Source organism: Thermobia domestica, chromosome 11 (genome assembly GCF_964235325.1).
Source record: "Thermobia domestica chromosome 11, izTheDome1.hap1.1, whole genome shotgun sequence".
NCBI classification, from domain to species: Eukaryota; Metazoa; Arthropoda; class Insecta; order Zygentoma; family Lepismatidae; genus Thermobia; species Thermobia domestica.
This window is the reverse complement of record NC_137464.1, coordinates 170096583-170118589: the sequence shown is the minus strand read 5'-3', so window position 1 is coordinate 170118589 and position 22007 is coordinate 170096583. Positions and strand designations below refer to the sequence as shown.

The 22007-nt window shown below is 35.8% G+C and overlaps 1 protein-coding gene across 1 annotated transcript in view; it reads right to left on the bottom strand.

Annotated features, from left to right (window-relative positions):
* Positions 1-8683: 8683 nt before the first annotated feature.
* Rpn5 (regulatory particle non-ATPase 5) overlaps positions 8684-22007 on the bottom strand; it is a 50934-nt gene continuing 37610 nt past the window's right edge. The window contains exon 9 of the mRNA XM_081731325.1: positions 8684-11706. Coding sequence (XP_081587451.1) covers positions 11482-11706 — 225 coding nt within the window. The 3' untranslated portion in view covers positions 8684-11481. The remainder of the gene's footprint in view (positions 11707-22007) is intronic.

Here is a 22007-nt window from a genome sequence, read left to right as displayed (position 1 = left end):
TGAAGATAGAAGGGTTTCTGCTCGCGAACTCTAAACCTGCAAGACGTACTCAGCAATGTGTGATAATCATCGAGACAAGTAATTAATTATTCATCGTCTTTCTTGAATAACCATATCTCAGGACCATCCAAGGACTTAGAGGTTTGAGTCAGTGTTTCCCAGTTTTACTATTACTATTATTATTAAATTTGAAGCCTGGACTGCAAGATCAGAAGAAAACTAGGGAACCACGTCACTTCTAAGATTTAGAGGGACTTGCAGCCATGCCCATTAGTCCATCCTACTGCAGTGGATAACTACGTTAAGACATCAGCTCCTCAACTTTCTTGATAAAATGTTACATTTCCCAGAAAAAAAGTGAATTACTTACTGGTTCAGTGTTTTTGCGCAGTATTGAGACACAAACTTAGGACATGTTAATAGAAGCCAGCGACGACGAATAATTTAACTCACAGTAATGTTGAGTTGATTTTAGTTTATCGTCCCTTTCAGCAACGAGGCTATATGAAACGTGGACCTACCGGTTAACGTGGAATCCGAACCACATGAGCTCCCGCCGGGAATCGAACCCGGGTCTCCCATTAACTCATAGTAAGTAGCCGGAATACAAAGAATATTTGTTTCTTACTGGTACTGCATTTATTATTTTATGCATGAGATTGTTGGCTCCTGTCTCCTTAGGTCATGTTTTTATTGAATGTTTCCTGCTGCTTTGAAAATTGTAGGTTCTCCTAATGCAATTATCTAGCCTTTTGGCTTTCACACAAGCATTTGAAAATAGATTGGAGAAATTTCTTACTGTTAGCAAAAATCAATAATTTTGTGTAGAAATTTAAATTTAAAACTATCACCAATCCTTAAATTATAGAACAAGTGTAATTCACAACCTTGACTATTTCTGACAGTAGTCTGGATTGTCTTAAGACGACGATCTCCCCAGGGGTAGCCCGAATAAGATATACCCACAGTGACTGTCGTTCTTATTTCGAACATTCTCACCCAGTCTACCCACTCTAATTGTGTACAAGTATTGCCACTTTTGTCTCCAGTTTCATGATATTTCAAGTTTCGTATATATATATATATATATATATATATATATATATATATATATATATATATATATATATATAAATCACCTTCGTTTGTTTCTGCTATTCGTGAGGACAAATGTCGAAACCCTCCCCACGGTGGTTTATATATCAAAAATATCTGCGCAGACAAGGCTTTCGCTAGGCGACAATTTCATTCCCACTTACAGTTCAAAAGTTCTGATACTACAAAATGTGGGAATTAACCTTGGAACTGGTGATCTTTTTTTTTTTTTTTTTTTTCTTGTCTTTGATATGCTGTTTTGTCCACTGCTGTACTCTCTTCTCTATACTACCCTTTTGACCTGGATTTTTTTCTCAAGGTTCAGTTCAAGGCACCGATTCCTCTTCTTAGCTTTTACTTGTTTGAAAGTATCAATGTTTTCCTACAACCCTTACTTTCTCCTTCTCTCCTATAACCTTTCTTCTTTCTTTTGTACTATTTTCTTTCCTTATTTTCAATAGTATTTTCATTCAGCTTCTGATGTTTCTTCGGCAAATTGCGTGCAAAGCTGCTTACAGCTCCGTGGCAAGTTTATGTATGCCTCCGTGTAGTACACCAGGAAAAGAAAGATAATTTCTTTCGTATTACTAGTACAATGTAATCGATACCATTGCATTTAATGCATTTGCCATTGCCATTGATCTGCGTGTAGTTGACGAAGGGTTAAATACAACGCTTACTGTAGGGATCAATCACCATGCTAAGACGGTTCACTATTTGGAATTCTACAAGAACCATGAACCCTACTGTTCTTCACTATCTCGTAAAGAGCAAAATCTTCCTCCAGATATAGGACCTCCGCTCTTATGATTGTGTCTATTTCATCTGCAGATGCCATTCCGTAAAGAGTACGATATAAACATGTGTTGCAAGCGCTTCTATCACTAAATAGTAAACACGTAGAATCTAGACACCCCAATATATATATATATATATATATATATATATATATATATATATATATATATATATATATATATATATATATATATATATATATATACTTCCTTTCGCCAGAATTTGCATTATTATTATTATTATTATTATTGTCACCTTGAAGTAAAAGATGCGAGCTAGTCATCATGATGAACCTTTTAAACTTCACATATATATTCTGTTAATTAGGTCCATTTAGAATTACTAATGAAGACATCCGATTTTCTATAATGACAGACGTACGTTTGTGTTTAAAACAAATGTTATTTTCTTTCTTATTATCAATAACAACAAAATATTTCTGCTCCATCTTAAAAATGGACCTTTTCCTGCTTCTATTTTCTCCGACATAATCCTGGCTCTTAAAAAGAAATGAAATGAAATCTTTGATTTAACGTTCAACAGTTATGCTTTTAAAAAGAAGATAGATAATTAATGAAAGTGAATAGTTATGAAATACGTGAAAAGGAAACGGGAAACCCCCGAGAAAACCCGCGGACACGAAGCTGTCGGCTGCAAACTCACTTGGCCTGGGATCAAAGCACCCGAGCAAAGCACTACCACTAAGCCACCGTCTCCTACTATGCTGGCTCTTAAAATCTTCACAGCGAGCACAGAATATACCAAACGTTCAGAATGTATTTCTAAGCTTAATTTCATCATTCTTAATTGCACGATCTTGAAGGTTTTTAAGATCTAGATCCTTGCCATGCATTTTTCTTTAAGTTATATTGAAAAACAGTGTGAAGTTTTCTTACGATTTTAAAGGAATGGAGAATTCAGACATTTTCATTCGACGAACGTTAGCATTAACAATTCGTATGATGGAAGCATGCTATTTTTATTTAGTTTTCCAAGCTCAGTATATGTCGGTTAAGTTCAAAGCTTATATCACGCAGGAGTCAAGTTCCTTGCGCTACCCTTTTAGTCTATCAGATTCAGCAAAATTTAACCTCGCTAAAAGGGAGTAGCTGTAACATACTTCAAATTGTTCCGTATAGTACCAACAGTGGAAAAAGGCACTGTTACCCACTCTGGAAAAGTAGCTTTCTTAAAATGGCGACCAAAAACAAAATGGTGGCGTAAATTCTTAAAACCGCGATAAGTCTCAAATAATATCCATTTTATTAACTTTTTGTTTCTATTCCATGGTTTTGTGGATCAAGATATCTACCAGTGCAATGTAAAACGTGGTTCAAATATGTTTTATGGTCATTATATAATAATTTGAAAGTGGAAAATAAAAATTCAACTTTGTTATAATAACTCATTTCAACAATTAAATTCCATGATATTAACAGATTTTTCTCCCGAGACGGAAGCAGGAGGGAGGTACATTATCTGTTTAGCATCTGCTTTTGACCTCACTGAACGAAAGGATGTGAAGGCAGCCTGAGATAGACTTAAATATGCTGCAAAAACCAGAGGAAATCATCATTATGTACCAATGTGATTACTGTACCAGTGTTGCAGATATTAGATAACACCGAAAATGTTACCAGGACATTACACATAAACAAAAGCTTCAGAAAATGCTAGAAAAAAAAAAGATTCAATCACAATATGTAGGACCACGTCGCAAGATAAGTAGGACATCTGTATCATCAAATATTCTGCCAAAAGTGTGTATTGTGTGAGAGAGCAAAGTATGTGAAAGGAGGAAAAGCACGTGAATCACTCTCTGACAATTGTGAGCTGGGAGTAGATAACAGTTCACTCAGAAGCAAATGAACATCTGAGTTTAAAGACTGAACAAGCAAAATTAGCTATGAAAAATATTTGGTATTGTTATTAAAGACTTATATCAAGCGAAGCTAAGTATCATTTCACTTGTTACAGAAATTTTGTTAGGATAATACACAAACAGAATGACGCAGAGCCAAGCAGTGACAGTTTGGAAATGAACTGTGGAAATGTTGCATTTGTTAAAGTTTTAAAGTTAGAAGAAGATTTAGTCAAGATTCCTCGAGCTATTCCTTTTCAATGATTTGTCAAAGTTATGGAACAAGAAATTTAAAAATTAGCAGAAAAAATAAATTTCTCGAGAAAAAGCAATCTTATGAGGCAAATTTCATTACACAACAAGAACTTGGTATTTGTTAGTACTGAACATAGAAAAACATTAGTGTACCCAGTTTCGTTAAGCACTGAGAAGTTAGTTATATAAAATGATAAACTGCAACAGGAATGGCAGAATTTACGTAACATTCAAGCAGAAGATACAACAATGGATCTTGCAGCTCTAACTCTAAGAAAAGACATTTAAAATATTAGTAAGAGGCTACCAAGCCCACCAACAGAAGACGACTTGCATCCTGAATGCATTTCTCTGTATGTACCACCAAGATTAGATACATTTGTTACATTTATACTGAGGGCACATCTGATTTCGATAAATGCAGTGCAGTTGGGTTTTGCGTTTAAAGAACTCTTAGCCCAGGACTTCGTGCATAATGTTCCTCGATGTGGAATAAAACTTCCCAAAAGTGTTTTACTTCCACCTGTAGTAAAAGCTCTATGTAACAACACAGAAGTTGTACGGCTCCTGAATAGTCAATGTCATGGTATCAGCTATGAAATCATTAAAGAACTAGAAACAGAATATGCACTAAATGTTATATGTAAACAAAAACAAGGACATGTGGTTTCTAGTGTCAATGAATACAGAGAGGTGTTGTCCTACTAATTGCAGAAATCACTGACAATTTAGAACACACATTAACAAGTGGTGGCACATCACATCGTATAAATTCAATAATTGTTATGCTACAAACTGGCGAATCACTGTTGAAGGCAAAAACAACAGTCTTGTCTTCAAGAACCTGGAATTTCAGCAACAACTGCCACAAACTAAACAATCATCTAATACTCCAATCGAACCCCTCAAAAACTGCCAAAGAAATCATTACCTGAAGATTTGACGACGAGGAAAATGCCAGAATACTACAGTGGCTTCCACCAGGTGAATTGATACACATTCTAAATTTATGGAATTCTACTAGCTACAAAGCAGTTTCAACTCTGTAGAGGGTACAGTACATGTTGTGGATTATCAGCCGTTGCCTGAAGACTAATCCAAGTCTCCTAGTACCAGGCTGGACAGAGTTTTTCATCACACTACGGGATCGGGTGGTTGTCATCAAAACAGAAATTGGTCATCTAGATACTGTTTATTTGCCAGCCATGGACATAAGAACAGCCTATGACGTTTTGTGTACAGGATGAGCAGTAAAAGACCAAATGAAGTTATCCGCTGTGGTTTGTGTTTTCGATCAAGCATTTTATACTAAAGCATGTGACATGTATTGGAATCACAAGGACTAGTTCAGGAACATAGTGCTGCTGATGAGAGGATTCCACCTACTGATGATGCTGTTATTTATAATTCGTTGTAGGTTTGAAGCTGCTGGTTTAAAAGACCTAATTGTCAACAGTGAAATTGTAATGGAAGGGTCAGTTGACAATGCAATAAGTGGGAAAAGCTGCAATCGAGCTATTCGAATGAATTGTGTTGGGAAACAGATTAAAAAAAAAAAAAAAAAAAAAAGGATAAGATAATCTGTGGTTAAGTGAATTTTAAGAAGACGAACTATTATAATGTTTTGTTTAAATAACTTGGCCTAAGGGACAAGATAAACAAATGAACAAGGCCTCTTAATTGTTTAAAGCGTGATAAAGTGGGGAATATAAGGAAAATCGAGGCTGGCTACGGGGAACGGAGGCAGCCATAACAAGGAGAGAAGTTATTCAGCCATGTGGGTGAGAAAATTCCACACACTCATGTAAAATCACTTGCTATTAGTAAAACTTAGCTAAAAAAAAAGACTCTGAGCAAAAAAAGTTAGGTCTTCTAGCAAAAACAGTTTTGTAATCAAAATTAATTTTGTAAACGTTCTCTCATTTTTTGTATATTTTACTCATTCATACTGTGTAAATAAAAGTTAGAAACTAAATATTATTTTTTCTAAATTATGTTCTTTACTAACTTCCATCAAGAAGAGATAAGAACAAATCCCCAATTATTATATAACAGCGTAAAATACTAACTACCAATACTCAAAAATGTTGAATTACCATTTTTATTAATCAGAATAAAGCTGTTCATGAGGTATTTGGTTCCGAGCTGATACAGGAAGAAGGAAATTTTCAGAGTTCAGTTAGATAATAGAAAGTTGTTCGTTACATGTGGAAGTGACTGCTGGAAAATTGAAAAAGACAATGTTTCATTAGTAGAAGAACTGTGCAGTACACAAGAAGAAGGTGACACTAGGGTGTTTCTGTGTGCAAGCTCCCTTCAACAACCATTTGTTATTCATGCCGATGACACAAATGTGTTTGTTCTATTGCTCTACCACTCTACGTATATTAAGAATTCTGGATATATCTATATGGGAAAAGTGCAAACAGAACATTGTCGCTGCTATAATCAATTGGCTACCTACTGATATCACACTTTCAGACTTTATTCTGACATTACCAGGACTTCATGTTATATCTGGTTATGATACAGTGTCACCCTTTTGTGAGAAAGAAAAGTTGTCTATTTTAAAATTGTCATTAAATCAAGCACATATTTTTAAAAACACAACGGTTGGGTTCAGAATGGGACGTCGATGAAGAAACTTTTTTGTTGTTAGTAGAACTTGTTTGAAAATTGGACATCAAGGACAAAAGCACAAAAGACAAACTTGTTACGGTACAACCTTCATTGTGTTATAGGGCGCACTATTCATCCAGAAGGATTCCATCATGTCGTTGGGCCGCGGTGGCTCAGTGGTAGAGCGTTCACCTCTGGTATTTGGGATCCCGGGTTCGATCCCAGCCCCCGCCAAGTGAACTTTGTGGTGGACGAACACCGTGTCCGTGGGTTTTCTCGGGGTTCTCCCACTTTCTCCCATTTCATTCATTTCTCATCTTCACCGTTTCCTTTAGCCTAACCGGCATAACCCGTGGGACGTAAAACTCAAAGATTTCATTTCATTTTTCAATCGTGTAGTTCTTCATTCAGACTGCATATTAGGACAGCAAATTTCCAAACTGCTGTATGGAAAAGAGCATTATAACGAGAATCTGACACACCATTTCCAGATGGCCATGGGTGGAACATTAGTGGTTCAACTGTCATCATACAATGGATTGATGGCAAACCAGCTCTAGAAGAAATACTGTAGTTCGTATCATGCAGCTGTATGAGGAAATGTACGACGGACAGCCGCTCCTGTGTGAACGCTGGTATTTCTTGTACTCATTTCTGCAAGATTCACTATGAGAATATGATACATGATGTAGATTCTAGCTGTGATGAATACACTAGTAGTGACAGTGAGAAGATTAAGAGGCATTACACTAGACATAGCTTATCGCGATAAAGCTATATTATTATATTATTTTGCATTGCTGATTATACTAAAATAAAGGTGCTGCTAATGTGGTACACATATTTGTAAAATACTATATTCAGAGATACGTCAAGCGTATTAACTATGTTAAGAACGTTATCTAATTTACACACAATCCCGCAATATGTAGGAGAATTAACCCATTAGTGCCCAGAATTCCCCAGTGGCATTTTGAAAAGTTTCTTTTCGCCTATTTAGTCTTAATAGCACTCTAAAATAGAAATTAGAATATTTTTGAAAAATATTTATTTTTTCTTGCTTTTTAGGCCGGCAACTTAAGTTGCCAAATGGCACATACATATTCAAAAAAGGAAAAATTTTGGAAAGTTACAATTTTGAGGGTGAAAATACACTGCGAAAACATAACTATTAAAATCAAGTTAATCCTTCCTTTACAGACCTTCAATCCTTCCTTCTGGAGTCTTTGAAATCAATCCAGTTGAGTCTTTCTCCTCAAAACGCATTGTAGCCAAAAACAATGCTAACCTTACGTTAATATATCATACGATGCTATGACGAAACAGACTCCAAAGTAACTTCATGGTTAAAACCTGCAACGTCAATCCATGAATTTCTGCGCTATAACGAAAAATTGCCGTGGCAACTTAGGTTGCCATGGGGCAGTAATGGGTTAAATAAACGTAGTTTTAGGTAAATATATTGTTTTATTCATTGTGTTTTGTTAAATTTATGCACTTTACATACAATAAAGCCAGTCTATGTATTTTTTAATCAAAATTAATATTCCTTAAATCCGAAAACCATGTGAATGAATCTCAAAACTTTGAAAACACATGTTATGTGAGAGAATTATGATGGTTTTAAGAATTGAAGCCACCATTTTGTTTTTGGCCGCCATATTGGGAAAGGTACCGATTCAGAGTGGGCAACATGCATTTTTTTTACTTCTATGACTATATTGTACGACTTTATACTGGTTGTAGCTCCTCCCTCTTTGTGATGTTATTTTCTCATTTTTGGTGGTCTATCTGACGGACTATTTCCCCTAAATTCACTTCTGCTATAAAGAACAGCATACGGTAACTTACACTACTTATATTGGATACAAACCGAATAGTGGTTCGGAGACTTAATATTTTCCATTTCACACAGCCTGCCTGCCTCCCATCAATCAATCAGCATAAAGTATTGCTCTGTCACATTCTGTCCTGAGTTTTCTTATGGTTAATTACAGTGTATTTTGTTGATAAACAAAAATATAGGAATTGATGCATGAAATAAAATACACCATACTGATTTGAAAAAAGTTTAATCCAAAACAATGCTACTAAGATAGATTAAATTCAGGCCAAATTTCAGCCAATAAAATCATTCTTCTGATAGTTCCAAGTATCAGAATTTCATTTAGCACAAGTTTTCATAAAATTAAAAATAATCTCTCCTCAAAATAGAGATGTGAATACATTTTATAATAAATAATTATTCTTAAAGCAGAAACGTTATGATAATATTATACACGTGAAACTTTTTTCTTTTTTTAATGAAACACATTTACTTAATATTTCCAGAAATCAGTTTCCTTATTAAGTATACCATTTTCATACTGGCAAAATAGGATTTGGGAGTTTGAAAGACGTTGCTATGCTTTACAAAATGGTCACAATTATTTATTAACAAGGCAGTAATCGACTGCGAACCAGAGATAAGATCTTGTCCTGTAAGCTTGCTAGACTAGAATTTGAATGTTTTTCGATTGCCTTTTCATGTAATTTAATAACAAGCAAAAGACGTACTGTAGATATTAGTAACTTATCAGGAAAACATATGTATAAAAAAAAAAGTATGTGAAGTTTGACGATAGATTATACTAGCTTTTGATTGCTTGTTCACAAAATTACCAGATGTATCAATTTACTGAAATTATTGATGCATTTTTTCATTCAATACGAAGCACACTGTAAGACTACATATTCAAACAAGCAGTTGAAGTCGCACAGCAGCATATTTTGAAATACCAACAATACAAGCAAAAACTGTACTTTTAAAGTGCTTATAAAGTATTTTTTCTTATTATTTTTTGATAGATAACATTAATAATCCTTTAAGAATTTACTATCTTATACTTCGTTGTTTTACCTTAAGTGAACGTCACTGTAAATTATTTTCTTACAAAATTCAAATGTGTTTTGAATATGTGGTTCATATTTTAACACCTATGTTAATGTACTTCTCATTTGCCTAGAAAACCAGTCAAGATTATTATATGATATGAAAATACTGACAACTATTTTTCAGTATCATCATTATTCGGTGTAAGATTAACTACATGTTACCTAGATCTCCATCGAAGTTCAGTGAGTAACATTTTCTCCTTGAACGAAAGAAACATGGTTTGATTCCCGTTGAGAGTAAAGTAGTTCGAGTTCCTGGTTACTAAAATTTAAATCCTGTATCATAATTGGAACAAAAATGTCCTATTCAACTTAACAATTAAAATACAGGTAACATCGAATTCAACCTCACTTGGTTATGACCTCAATCTTTTTTGCACACATTACCTCTGTAACTTTAAAATATTGGTTTCAAACATGCTGTAGAGACTGAAACAAGTTATGACATAAAAAGAAACATTACTATAATTTAGTCCTGACATAGTAGCTTTATAATTCAATTTTATAATACCATTATCTACCCAAATTTTCATTGAAGTCGAGGACAATTCTGGAATTTAAATCGTACATCATAAACACACTATAATGTTGGGAAAGTTTACGAATCTAATTTTCAATTACTGAAATACTAGAATGTTTTTGGTGTATTAAATCTACACTTTCTAACTTTGATTTTGCTATCTTATCCTTCTTGTCGATATTCAAATACTAATTCGATATTTGCATAGTGCACAACTCAATCTGTGCAGCAGTTACTAGAATCTGAATCCACAGTTTTACAAACACAAAATCAAAATATCATTCTGTCCAGCTAAGACAGAGTCTGTCTTTCACGTATGGTTATTTTGTTCAATGATCGCAGAGCAATTTCGTCAAAGAACTATGCAGTATTTTATTTTTAAAAAAATTAAAAAAAAAAAAAAAACAACCAAAGTACCACCTCCTAATAACTTATGTGACCATTTATAATATAATGTATACAACTATTAACACACTATTGTCTGTTCAGTACCAAAAATATATTACAAAGATGCACTACTGTGTAAATTTGCGTAAATTTAGCAGTAATGTTAGAACCTTGAACTTTTGGATCCAAAGTACCTATTAAAGCTTATGAATATTTTGTGCGGAAATAAAATTTCAATGGATAAGATATAACTAGGTATTTTGTTGCTTCTTGTAATTTCTAAATACACTATACGAGAAATACACTAGATTCGAAACAAACAAAAAAATTGTAATTAAGGGTAAAACAAACACTATACCCTCCCTTTCACACCAACATTAAGCCGTTAGTATAAGCAGAATTCAACAAAAATAAATAAACCAACGAGTTTATTACTCTTTGGTTTTCAAATATGACGGTCCAACACACACATATATATATAAAGAGCCAACTGTTACTTATTTATTCATAAATATACCAAAAGTACAGAACAAATACACTAAATAAATCAAAATGATCTTAATTTATAAGTCGCAATATCATGTTTGTCCACATGTAAGCGTGGAGCAATTAACTTAAATTGTACAATGACTTTTCAAGACACATGGAAGGCAGTTCTTTTTATTCAGTTATTTTCTTCAACACTGTACGTGAGCCAGTTTTAAAATTTCTTGATATTTGAACTTGAAATAATAACAAGAAAGATAGTTTTAACACAACGTCAAATTACTTCTCGTAGCAAGAAGTAGTTAAATAAAGCCCACATTTATGGAGGAAATTCACCACACTCCCAACACAATACATTTCGCATGTCATTCTACGTATGAAAATATAGATTTCTATATACGAGTGAATCTATCAAACATATTTTTAACTCTATTACAGTACCTGATCCAACAACTCACTGTTACCGGCTTGAAAATTTTAACTAAGCCACCGTTTCTTTGCTTGTCAAAATGAAAACAAAAAGTGTCTATTCTTTAGCAGCCAGCAGATGTTTGTGAATCATTTCTTCCTTATTGATGAGGTGGGTTGTCTTGTTCACAATTTGCATTAAAGAGCTCAGATGATTGGACCATTCATTCAAAACGTCATTCGGGTCTTTATTCTGAGTAAAGCACACGACGCCAGCCAAACGATCTGTCTTTGCCTGCACAGTTTTATTTACAACTAAATTGGAGAGGAAGTCTTCAGTCTCCTGCGTAGAAAGTAAAATGTTAAAATACAAGTTAGTTTAATTACCGTGCACAAATCTATGCGATACATATAGTTGCTACCTGTTCAAAGTTTTAGCAAACATTTATTTGTAAAGCTACGTAAAGTACAAATACTTTAATTATCTACTAATCATACGATACCCAGAGTGAGTAACGCCTGCAATAGTGCTTTTCTTGAACAATAAAATTTATTTATGTAGGAACACAAAGTCTAAGCAGTTTTTATTTCTTTTGTCCATTCTATTGAATTTTCACTTCTGTTGCGCATATAGCTTTCTCTATTTGTAGCAGGCAATTTTTGCTTCAAGTTGAATTGATTGAAGGAAGTCTCCTAAAAACATCTAATACTTCATTGTAATATAAATTGTTATAATAAAATCTGGAAGACAATTATTTCATAATCTATAACATATATACTCTTCTGCTTCCTGAGAAAAATCTAGGAAAACTTCGCAGAAGACAAGAAATGTAGAAAATATAAAATCCGTGCTAAGCGCCAAAACGAAAATATTGAGTCAACAGCCCAGATGTTACTACAGAACTGATGGAACATATAGACACGCGCATAACATACTACTTCCACAGTGAACACTAGATAGCCAATTTTTCACTGAGGAGTGTTAGGCACATAGACCATATTTTTACATTAAACTGAACTTTTTCATTTTTGGCACTTAGCACGGATTTTATATTCAGTCCACAAATTATCTAAGGAACAAACAAATAACATGTACGGCAGAAGAACATTTTATAAGTATGTTATGGTTTGTATAGTATGCATATCTATTCCTCTAGAAACACATTTCTGTACTGTTCTATACCAATATTTCGTTTCTTTAATTTCTGCGACTTATGAACGCATATCTTGATCAGTGAAATTTAAAATAATACGTTAGGAAAATTTTAGGTATTATATATAACTATTCCTACTTTTTATAACTGTGCTGAGTGAATATTAATAGAATTACAAGACAAGAATATATATCGTCAGATCAAGGACTCTCGGTCCATTTCATTTTAAATCATGCAGGGGTGACCGTCGACCACTTTGAATTTGTATGAAAATTGTATATGTTAAAAATGTTCATGGCTAATGCTACAATAAAATATTTTTCCTCTCGGGTGATCCGCAACGGAGTGACAGCTCCTTGAAAAATCACCATATTGAGTTACTTTTCCAGTGAAGTAAGGACGTTGCAATTTTAAGTTTTTTTTTTTTTTTTTTAAGTGATGGAAACATTGAGGGTTTTTTATTGTATACTATGCTTCCAAAGGTTATTTAAACAAGTAAATAGTACACAAGCAGCTATTGTGATAAAACTGTTATTCGTACCTAGGTATTTAATATTGTTTAATAAAGCTGTTCATTATTCATCCGACTTTTTATTTAAATTTCCTGTCTATATTAATATCTCGAAATTTGATTCAAATAAAAAATGACTCAACTGTTGAAAGGAAGATGATATGCGACAATGATTTACGTTAAGATATGTCGTTCATATTTTTCCTAAAATAAGTGCTTAGATAAGTTTCAATTTGCGGATACCTTTCCTTGTAAATCTCTAAATGTTTATCATCTTTTGTTTTGTTAATTGCGTTTTCTCATGTTAATGTAACTGTTATCTTTCATTTGATTATATTAACTTCTGGTCGAGAGTCATGATTTACACAATGACTGCACCTAGTTTGTGATCTTTCAGTATTAATTGCAAGCTTAAAAGATGGTTTGAAACTATACTTCTACAAAACTTTATTTAATTTATATGGCAGCGTCGACAACAAAGAGACTTCAATCCATTTTTGTTCTATATTTGAATTCATTTTGTTTTTTCCGTTTTAATAGCGATCAAAGCTAGTATCTGTCATTTCTTTCTATATGTCAGAGTCATATCAATTTTCTACGTCTAAATTAAATAGCGATTAATTTAATCTCTATATTTTTATATATTCTTCTGACGCTACTAGCCTATGAGTTCTAAACAATAAATTGATGAAACATCAAAACGAAAATTAAGACAACACGTAGACTTTAGCGGAGGGAGGATCCGCAATTTCCGACTTATCTAACAACTGATTCCATAAAAACACGATATAAACTACATACGTACGTACGTACTACGTACATACGTGGTATCAAAACGTTCGAATACTAGTTCTGTTTACAAGAAAGTACTTTATTTATCTACGTTCACACACTATTACCTTCAAAAGAGTCACTTTGTACAGCAATACAGCGTTCCAACCGTTTCTGTCACTGCTACAGTATGTCCTGAAAGTCTTCTTTTCGAAGCGTGTCAAGCACATTCTGCGATTCGCACTGAATCTCCGCAATGATGTCCACAGGGCGATATTTGAGCTGGATTTTCAGCTTCGGGAAGATGGTGAAATCTACAGGAGCCAAATCTGCCAAGAAGAGTGGGTGCGGAAGTGCAATCATCTTGTATCTGGTGAGAAACTCACGTGTGAGAACATGGTGACAGGGTGCATTGTCGTCGTAGAGCAGCCAGATTTTCACGCGCCACAGATCCGGCCGCTTTCGTCGAATGTCCTCCTCCACACACCTTAAAACCTTGCAGCAGAACTTGCTATTGACAGTCTGGCCCCTGGGGACAAACTCATGATGCACAATGCCGCGAATGTCGAAAACGACGATGGGTATGTACTTCGTCGAGCTGCGTATCTGCCTCACCTTTCTCGATCGTTGAGATGATGGGCTCTTCCACTGTGAAGACTGCTGCTTTGTCTCAGGATCGTAACTGTACATGTAAGTTTCGTCACCGGAAATGATCCTTGACATGAAGGATGGGTTATCCACGGCACGCTGACGGAGTTCTTGGCAGACTTCGACCCGGTGTTCCTTCTGCTCCTGAGCCAGCAACACGGCGCATGTTTAAATTACATGTGAGGATTGCATGCACAGTTCCGCATGACACACCGATAATGGTAGCAATGTTGTAAATTGTTCTCTAACAATCCTCATGCACAAGTTGAACGGTTTTCAACATTTTCGGTTGTTGTGCTCGTTGAAGATCGTCTTGATCTCTCGTCATCTTCCAGTGATATTCTTCTGCTCTCGAAGAGCGCGTGCCACTCAAAACACCTCAAACGACTCATTGCAGTACCACAGTACACTTGCCGAATCATGTCAAGCGTGTCTGTGGCGGATTTGCCCAGTTTCACACAGAATTTCATCTTCGCTCGTTGTAGTAACTTGCTATCCGTGATGAAATCGCAGACATAGTAAGGCATGTGGTCAAAATAGCATCAGTTGCACAGCTTTCAATGTCTCATGACACATGGACTTAACACTGACTTATATGAAGGCCGATGCTCCCTCTGCTAATGCGTGTAGCCCTGCGATACCATTTGTTGGCGTATTACAGCACTAGTATCGAAGCGTTCTGATACCACCTCGTATATTATGTAAATTACTGTTGCATACTGAAAGGATTTTTTTTTTTTTTTATTATTATTTTTTGAATCAAAAATCCTGATTTTCATAACGACAGGGCACATATAAATGAAGAATACGATACAATGGTCAACAGCTTAGTAAACAATAAAAATTACATTATGAGTGTTTTATTACAACAATTGATTGCTTAAAGTTTCGAAGTTTTCACGTGCAATAATCTCGTTCTGAGGAAACTGATATCAGAAAAGTTTCCTTGGTTAGTTAACTAAAGTTTTGCATTCCTTTTTATCAAAGAGGCAACATGAAAAAGTATCTATTGTTCAAAACCGGATCCGAATCACTTATTCGGTTTTCCCACCAACATTAGTACACAGGAAAATCAAAGCTGATACCACGCGCATTAAAAGCACACCTGTTACCTTCTCTGCCATGAAGAGGCACCACATATCAAGAAACTGACAAGAGAAGATGATGTAACAATACAAATAATAATACACCACCATCGATTTGTAACGAAGAATTTAAGTGTCAGTACAAGATAAGAGGACTTATTCTTTTATATATATAAGTCTTAGTACAGTGGATTATTTTGGAAACAAACATGATTAAAGCAAATCTGACTAGCGGAGGGCGGACTTGGGTAAAGGAGCTACAGATTAATGCATGTGTGGTGAATGGCGGCCATCTTCATGGCCGCCATCTTGGATCCGGGTTATTTTTCTCAAATAGGAAGGAAGGCATGTGACACATCAATTAACACTGTTTTTTGCAGGGGAATGCAGTCCCGCAAGTAAAAATGCGTTATCATGTCCCGTTCCAAAGTTATGACACCCCAAAGTTGACGGTTCTCTGGTTCCTTGCAGGGAGAGCGACATGACACTAACGCTGCAAGAAAGAGGTGACGCCCCAAATTTGACAGGTTTTCTTTTCGTTGCAGGTAGAGCGAGATGGCGCTGACTAAGCAGGAAAGAACTGAGACCATCCTAATGTCTGGGGAAAGAAGTAATCGTGTGGTTGCCCAGGACTTCAACAAGCGCCACCCCGAAAGAACTGCAATAAGCCACAACACCGTTAGCTTTCATTAGGAAATTCAGTGTAACTGGTAATGTTGCCAAGAGACCACGGTCAGGTCCCCCATGAACAGCGACAGATGAAGAGACATCCACAATGGTGCATGCTGCGAGTGTGAAAAGTCCGAAGCGCAGCACAAGACAACTATCAGCATAACAGGGTACCACGTGCTTCCGTGATGAAGATTCTCCATACGAACAAGTGGCATCACTTCAAGCTGCAGTTTGTCCACAATCTTTCAGAGCATGATCCAGACCGGCGCTTGGAATTCGCTAATTGGGCTTTGTCACAATATGACCGAGACCGCATTTCCCAGCCAGCGTTCTCTTCACAGATGAAGCAAACTTTTATTTGGATGGGGAAGTGAATCGCCAGAATATGCAATATTGGTCGGATGCAAACCCACATGCGATCAATCTCTGCAAGAGGGTTACTCCTGCTCAGATCATGGTGTGGTGTGGCATATGGAACACGTCGATCTTAGGACCCTTATTCATTCCTGGTATCCTAAATGATGTCCGATGTCCGGACATGTTACAGGAGTTGGTGTTTCCGTTGCTTCTCCACCCTGAAGCCACCTTTCGGCGATGTTTTCAGCAAGATGGTGCCCCACCGCACTATGCGCTGCCTGTGCAGGAATGCTTGGATCTGCATTTTCCTAGACGTTGGATCGGTCGCCGAGGCCTTGTGAAGTGGCCAGCTCTGTCGCCGGACCTCACTCCCTTGGACTTTTTTTATGGGGACACTTAAAATACCTGGTGTATCAGGAGAAGATCGGGATGCTGTACACCTACAGGGACGTATTCAGGACGCCTGTGATAGCATCACCCCCACTGTGTTGTTACGGGCTCAGGACTGGATTAAGAGACTCTGGTTGTGTGTTGCAATGGATGGGCAACATGTGGAGCACATCCTGTAAATGGGACCTTGGGGCGTCATAACTTTGGAACGGGACATGATAACACATTTCTGCTTGCGGGACTACATTCTCCTGCAAAAAAAAAAAAAAAAAAAAAGTGTTAATTGATGTGTCATATGCCTCCCTTTCCATTTGAAAAAATTACCCCGGATTCCAGATGGCCGCAATTTACCACGCATGTATCAATCGGTAGCTCCTTTATCCAAGTCCGCCCTCCGCTAGTCAGATTTGCTTTAATCATGTTTGTATCCAAAATAATCCACTGTACTACGACTTATGGACCACCCTGTATATATATATATATATATATATATATATATATATATATATATATATATATATATATATATATATATATATATATATATACAGGGTGTTTTAAAACAACACCGACAACGTTTGGGAGGTGATTCCTGACATCAAGATAAGACTAAAATTATAGACCAACCTGGTTGCACAAATGCTTCCTCTCGGAGTTATAGGCTGCCGAAAACATGAAAAAATGAACTTTAAAAGTCCACACATCCAAAACTATGGGTCCTGCCGTAGTCGGGTCAAGAATTCACTTAGGAACTAATATGTGACCTATCCAAAAATAGATGTTTCAGAATCATAAGATACTCACGCAACAATTTTTATAGAGGGAGTTTGGCTGCGGACGTATAGTTTGAAGTACTCATCAACTACCTCTATAAAACTTCTTGCGGAAGCACCACAGGATTCTGAAACATGCATATGAAAGTTAAGTTTTGACCCGACTACGGTAGGTCCCATAGTATTGAAGCTATGGATCTTTAAAGTTCATTTTTCCATGTTTTCGGCAGCCTATAACTCCGTAAAGAAGCAACTGTACACCCAGGTAAGTCTATACTTTATGTCTTATTTTGATGTCAGGAATCATCTCCCAAACGTTGTCGGTGTTGTTTTGAAACACCCTATATATATAAATTTAACTTCTAGAGTCCCTAACATTCCCTAATCCAGTACTTTTACTTGATCTGATGATAACAGTTCAGAAAAGTCGTCGAAATTATAAAGAATGGATAAAAAGTAACGGCATGCGTCAGACAGCTACTGTTATTCGGTAAATGGTAAGGAAGACCAGCAAGTATAGCAAATAACAACGGTCGTATCTTATTCAAATACTGCGATGTTATCAAGTACATATAGAGATTTCAAGACCGCTACTAGCATTTTACGAAAGTGGAACACTGTGTGGATCGAAATTCAAGTGGAATATGGTCGGAGGACTATTTTCAGGGACTGAATGAAAGATGTAGTGCAGATGAGTTAAAGTCGAACAGCGGACTGATGGGAAGTATTTCTGGAAGACAGAAGTGCCGTTCAGGACCATCCCAAACTAAGCATCACACCCCAAACCTAACCTCAAACCACAAAATCCAGCTCTTTTCCTTCCGTGCTGGAGATGAATAATCGACGGACTGGGTCAGTTATCCATGGACGTATTAGTATGCTATGAAACAGTGCTCTACTTTTCTACAGCATTCCTGAGTTCCGCAAAAGTGCAGCGCGGTGGATCATCAAATCACCGAGGTGCAAAAATGGTAACGCTAGCTATGCAATTGTACAACACTTGACGCAGATCTGCTAGAGGGAAGGTGACAACTTCTTTGAATGGATCTTCACTATAAACGAAACCGATTTCCACGCTAGAAGCGGAACTACGTAATAAGCGTCAATCTTCCAACAAGGAAAACACCATATCTTTACCCTTCCAAATAAACACTCGTTCAGTTGAAATGGGCAGAGAAGACCGCGAGATACTGGTGAAAAATTAGAAGAACCAAAAAAAGAATGTAAGCACAAAAAACAATTGTTAGGTTAGATGAAGTCTTTGTTTATGAAACGGGCACCACAGTGCTGCAACATTACATGCTGTCATAGCACATTTATATTACTTGAAGACAATTACATTTATAAAAAGTATATAATGTATAACTTGCGTCACTAGACGCTAGAGAGTCAGTTGTATCTTAGTTGTTGCAGGGTTACCTTAAGAGTTTATGTTTACTTGCTTGCTTTTTCGTTTAGCGTCCTTTTTCAGCACTGAGACTATCTAAGACGTGAACAAACAACTTAAGGTGAAATCCGAAGCACCGTAACGAGCTCAAATTGTTTTGATGCTCTCCCACTGTGAATGAAACCATATACACACTAGCGTAATGGGGAGGGGGAGAGAGTTATGTTCGTGTTATCACAAGCTTTCTTTCAATTAAATTATTTTCTTCTTTTTAGTTTTCATCAAGGGGACAAAATAATAGCCTCGATACTGACGTCCCCATTAAACAGATAATCGAACAACCAACTATTTCCTTTCAGTTATATACTTTAAAACTTCAACTCAATTATTTACCTAGTTCCTTACTTACTTTCTATTATATACCTAGAAACTATTCACCCAAAAATTTACCCACTCCAAAAACTTGCCGTGTAGAATAGTGCAAATAGTTCTCGAGAATTTGGCAATTATATAAATGCTTCCACACAAATGGAAGTAAGTCTGTAATCGGCTTTCCAAATGCATAGCACGAAGATGATATTAAATGTATCAATTCACGTTATTTGTATTGTTTTCAAATTATATATACATATATGTAGCTGATAATTTCAGCGATTTTTTCATCCTATCGCCTTTATCAGAGCATTTAAAAAACAAGGGTTAGGAAACTTGAGCCATTAATACCCATCCTCGTTTCATTGATATTTGCGTAAGGCCTTTCCAAATGCTCCAATAAGGCAGCAAATGTAAAAGGTAGCCGAAATTAACACCTACACACACACAAAAATGAAAATGAAACATAATGCACATAAGTTCATGCTTATCTATTTTTTTTAAATGTATATTTAAAAACAAATACTACATAGAACATGTTTAAGTCTTAAATAAATCGGACGAAAATAATACCTTGCCAGCTTATTTAATCAGAATTAAAATTAAACATCAAATATAGATCAATGATATAATATGTTTAGAACAGGGATATAAATAACCACTCGCCCGGGGCGAGTGGTTTATCGGTGCGGGCGAGTATTTAATATGATTGCGAAGGTAAATAAATGATTTCTATTGTGGGATGAGGGCTAGTGGCTTTTTTTTCTTGGGCTAGTAAAATTCTGTTGCTTATTTGCATCCCTGGTTTAGAAGGTTAACTCCTCCTAGAGCGCTGCACCGATTTTGATGATTTTTGGTATATGAGTGGATCCTGGTCTGTCTTAGGTATTCTCGGCAAGGGGAGGTGTGAGAAGTGACATGTGAACATATCAAAAAAGAGCGATATTAGTATCAAATCCATAGTTTTCGGGGTTGCTAAAATTAATAATAATACTCTAAACGCCGTTGAAGTTCAAGTTTAGCCTCCACCAGTATCGGGTGAGGTTGGAAAGGACAGTATTACCACGTTCCAGTGGAGAAAAGGGACGACATCCAAAATAATTTATTTTTCTTTTTTTATTCAAAAAAATCTAAAAGAGAGGCATTAAAAACTTTAGTGAACAATAGAAAGAAGTAACTTCATACAAAGCAAAAACAATAACTGTCCTTAACACGTCAATAACTGTCTTTGCAAAATTATTAACAGCCACTGCACAGAAATCTAACAGTCTTTGAGTGACGTCACAGTCAAAAGAAACAGAAGAAATACGTTCTTCGACGGAAATACATCTGAGTGTCTTTATTACAAGATGGATGGAAAGCGGTGACTGAGTTTAGAAATATCAAAAATATTATTTTGGCTAAAGTGGAATAGAATACAGGGCTGTGACGTAGTTGGGTCGAAGTTACGGTTTGTAATGTAAAAGAAAATTGAGATGGTTTATAATGACTTGTTTAGTTCTTTCAAAAAGCAGTACGATTCAGACATATGCGTGAGCTGGATCTCTCCGTACTGTCTATCGGTTCACAACCCGCGAAGACCCATCTGTAGGGCAAGTAAATAATTAGCTCACTTAGCTGAATTAACTTACGGCCAAAGTGTACTTGTGTTTAGGTCACTTTGTGTAGTCGCGAATTTTACTCGTCGTTACATTTGGTTTCTATAGTGTAGGAATGGTTGTAATTATGTAAGTACAATAAGTCTTACATTTCAAGTATGCATAACTGATTAATTAAGGTAATACAATATAGTTAACTAGGTCTCATTATGACGTTGGCCAGGTGTATTCTGGAGTAGATAGGGAGCTTAATATCGCTTTCACTCGAAATTCGTCTTCATGGCGAATGACTCTGTGGGTATACTTATAACTACACTGTGTAGTATTTATGTTACATATTAATGCTGTCAATCAAGACTGAAATGTTTTATGTTTTGGACAGCACGATCCTCGAACGGAGGATCTTTAATACTTTATACTACCTTTGTTATAATCCTTTGTAATTAACTCAGAAAAAACAAGAATTTACTACAATAAAAGGAATAGGAAGTTCCAATTGGTTTCTTACATTTAATGGCTAATTGGTAACAGTGAATACCTAGGTTATTTCCTAACTATGTTCCAAATTTATATAAAACCAACTAAAATTCAATTTCTCTACATTTATTGTATGCAGAAGTATGTAAAATAATCGAAAATGACCGATATTAGTATCCAATCCATGAGATGAATAGTGACACTGGCGATGCCGTTTAAGTCCAAATTTATTCTCCATGCGTGTTCTAAGAGAGAAAGAAGTTCAAATACTCCACATAAACCTATTCTCACCGTGAGAAGAATGGGTATTTTAGCTAGTAATGCTATCAATATACAAAATCTACTCGCATTTTATACTCTCCACAACTTAAATTCCTCTTAATGAATGAAGTCAAATCTGTTCTTCCTGCAACTTCTTCTCTGTCAAGCACTTGTTTAACAGTGTATGT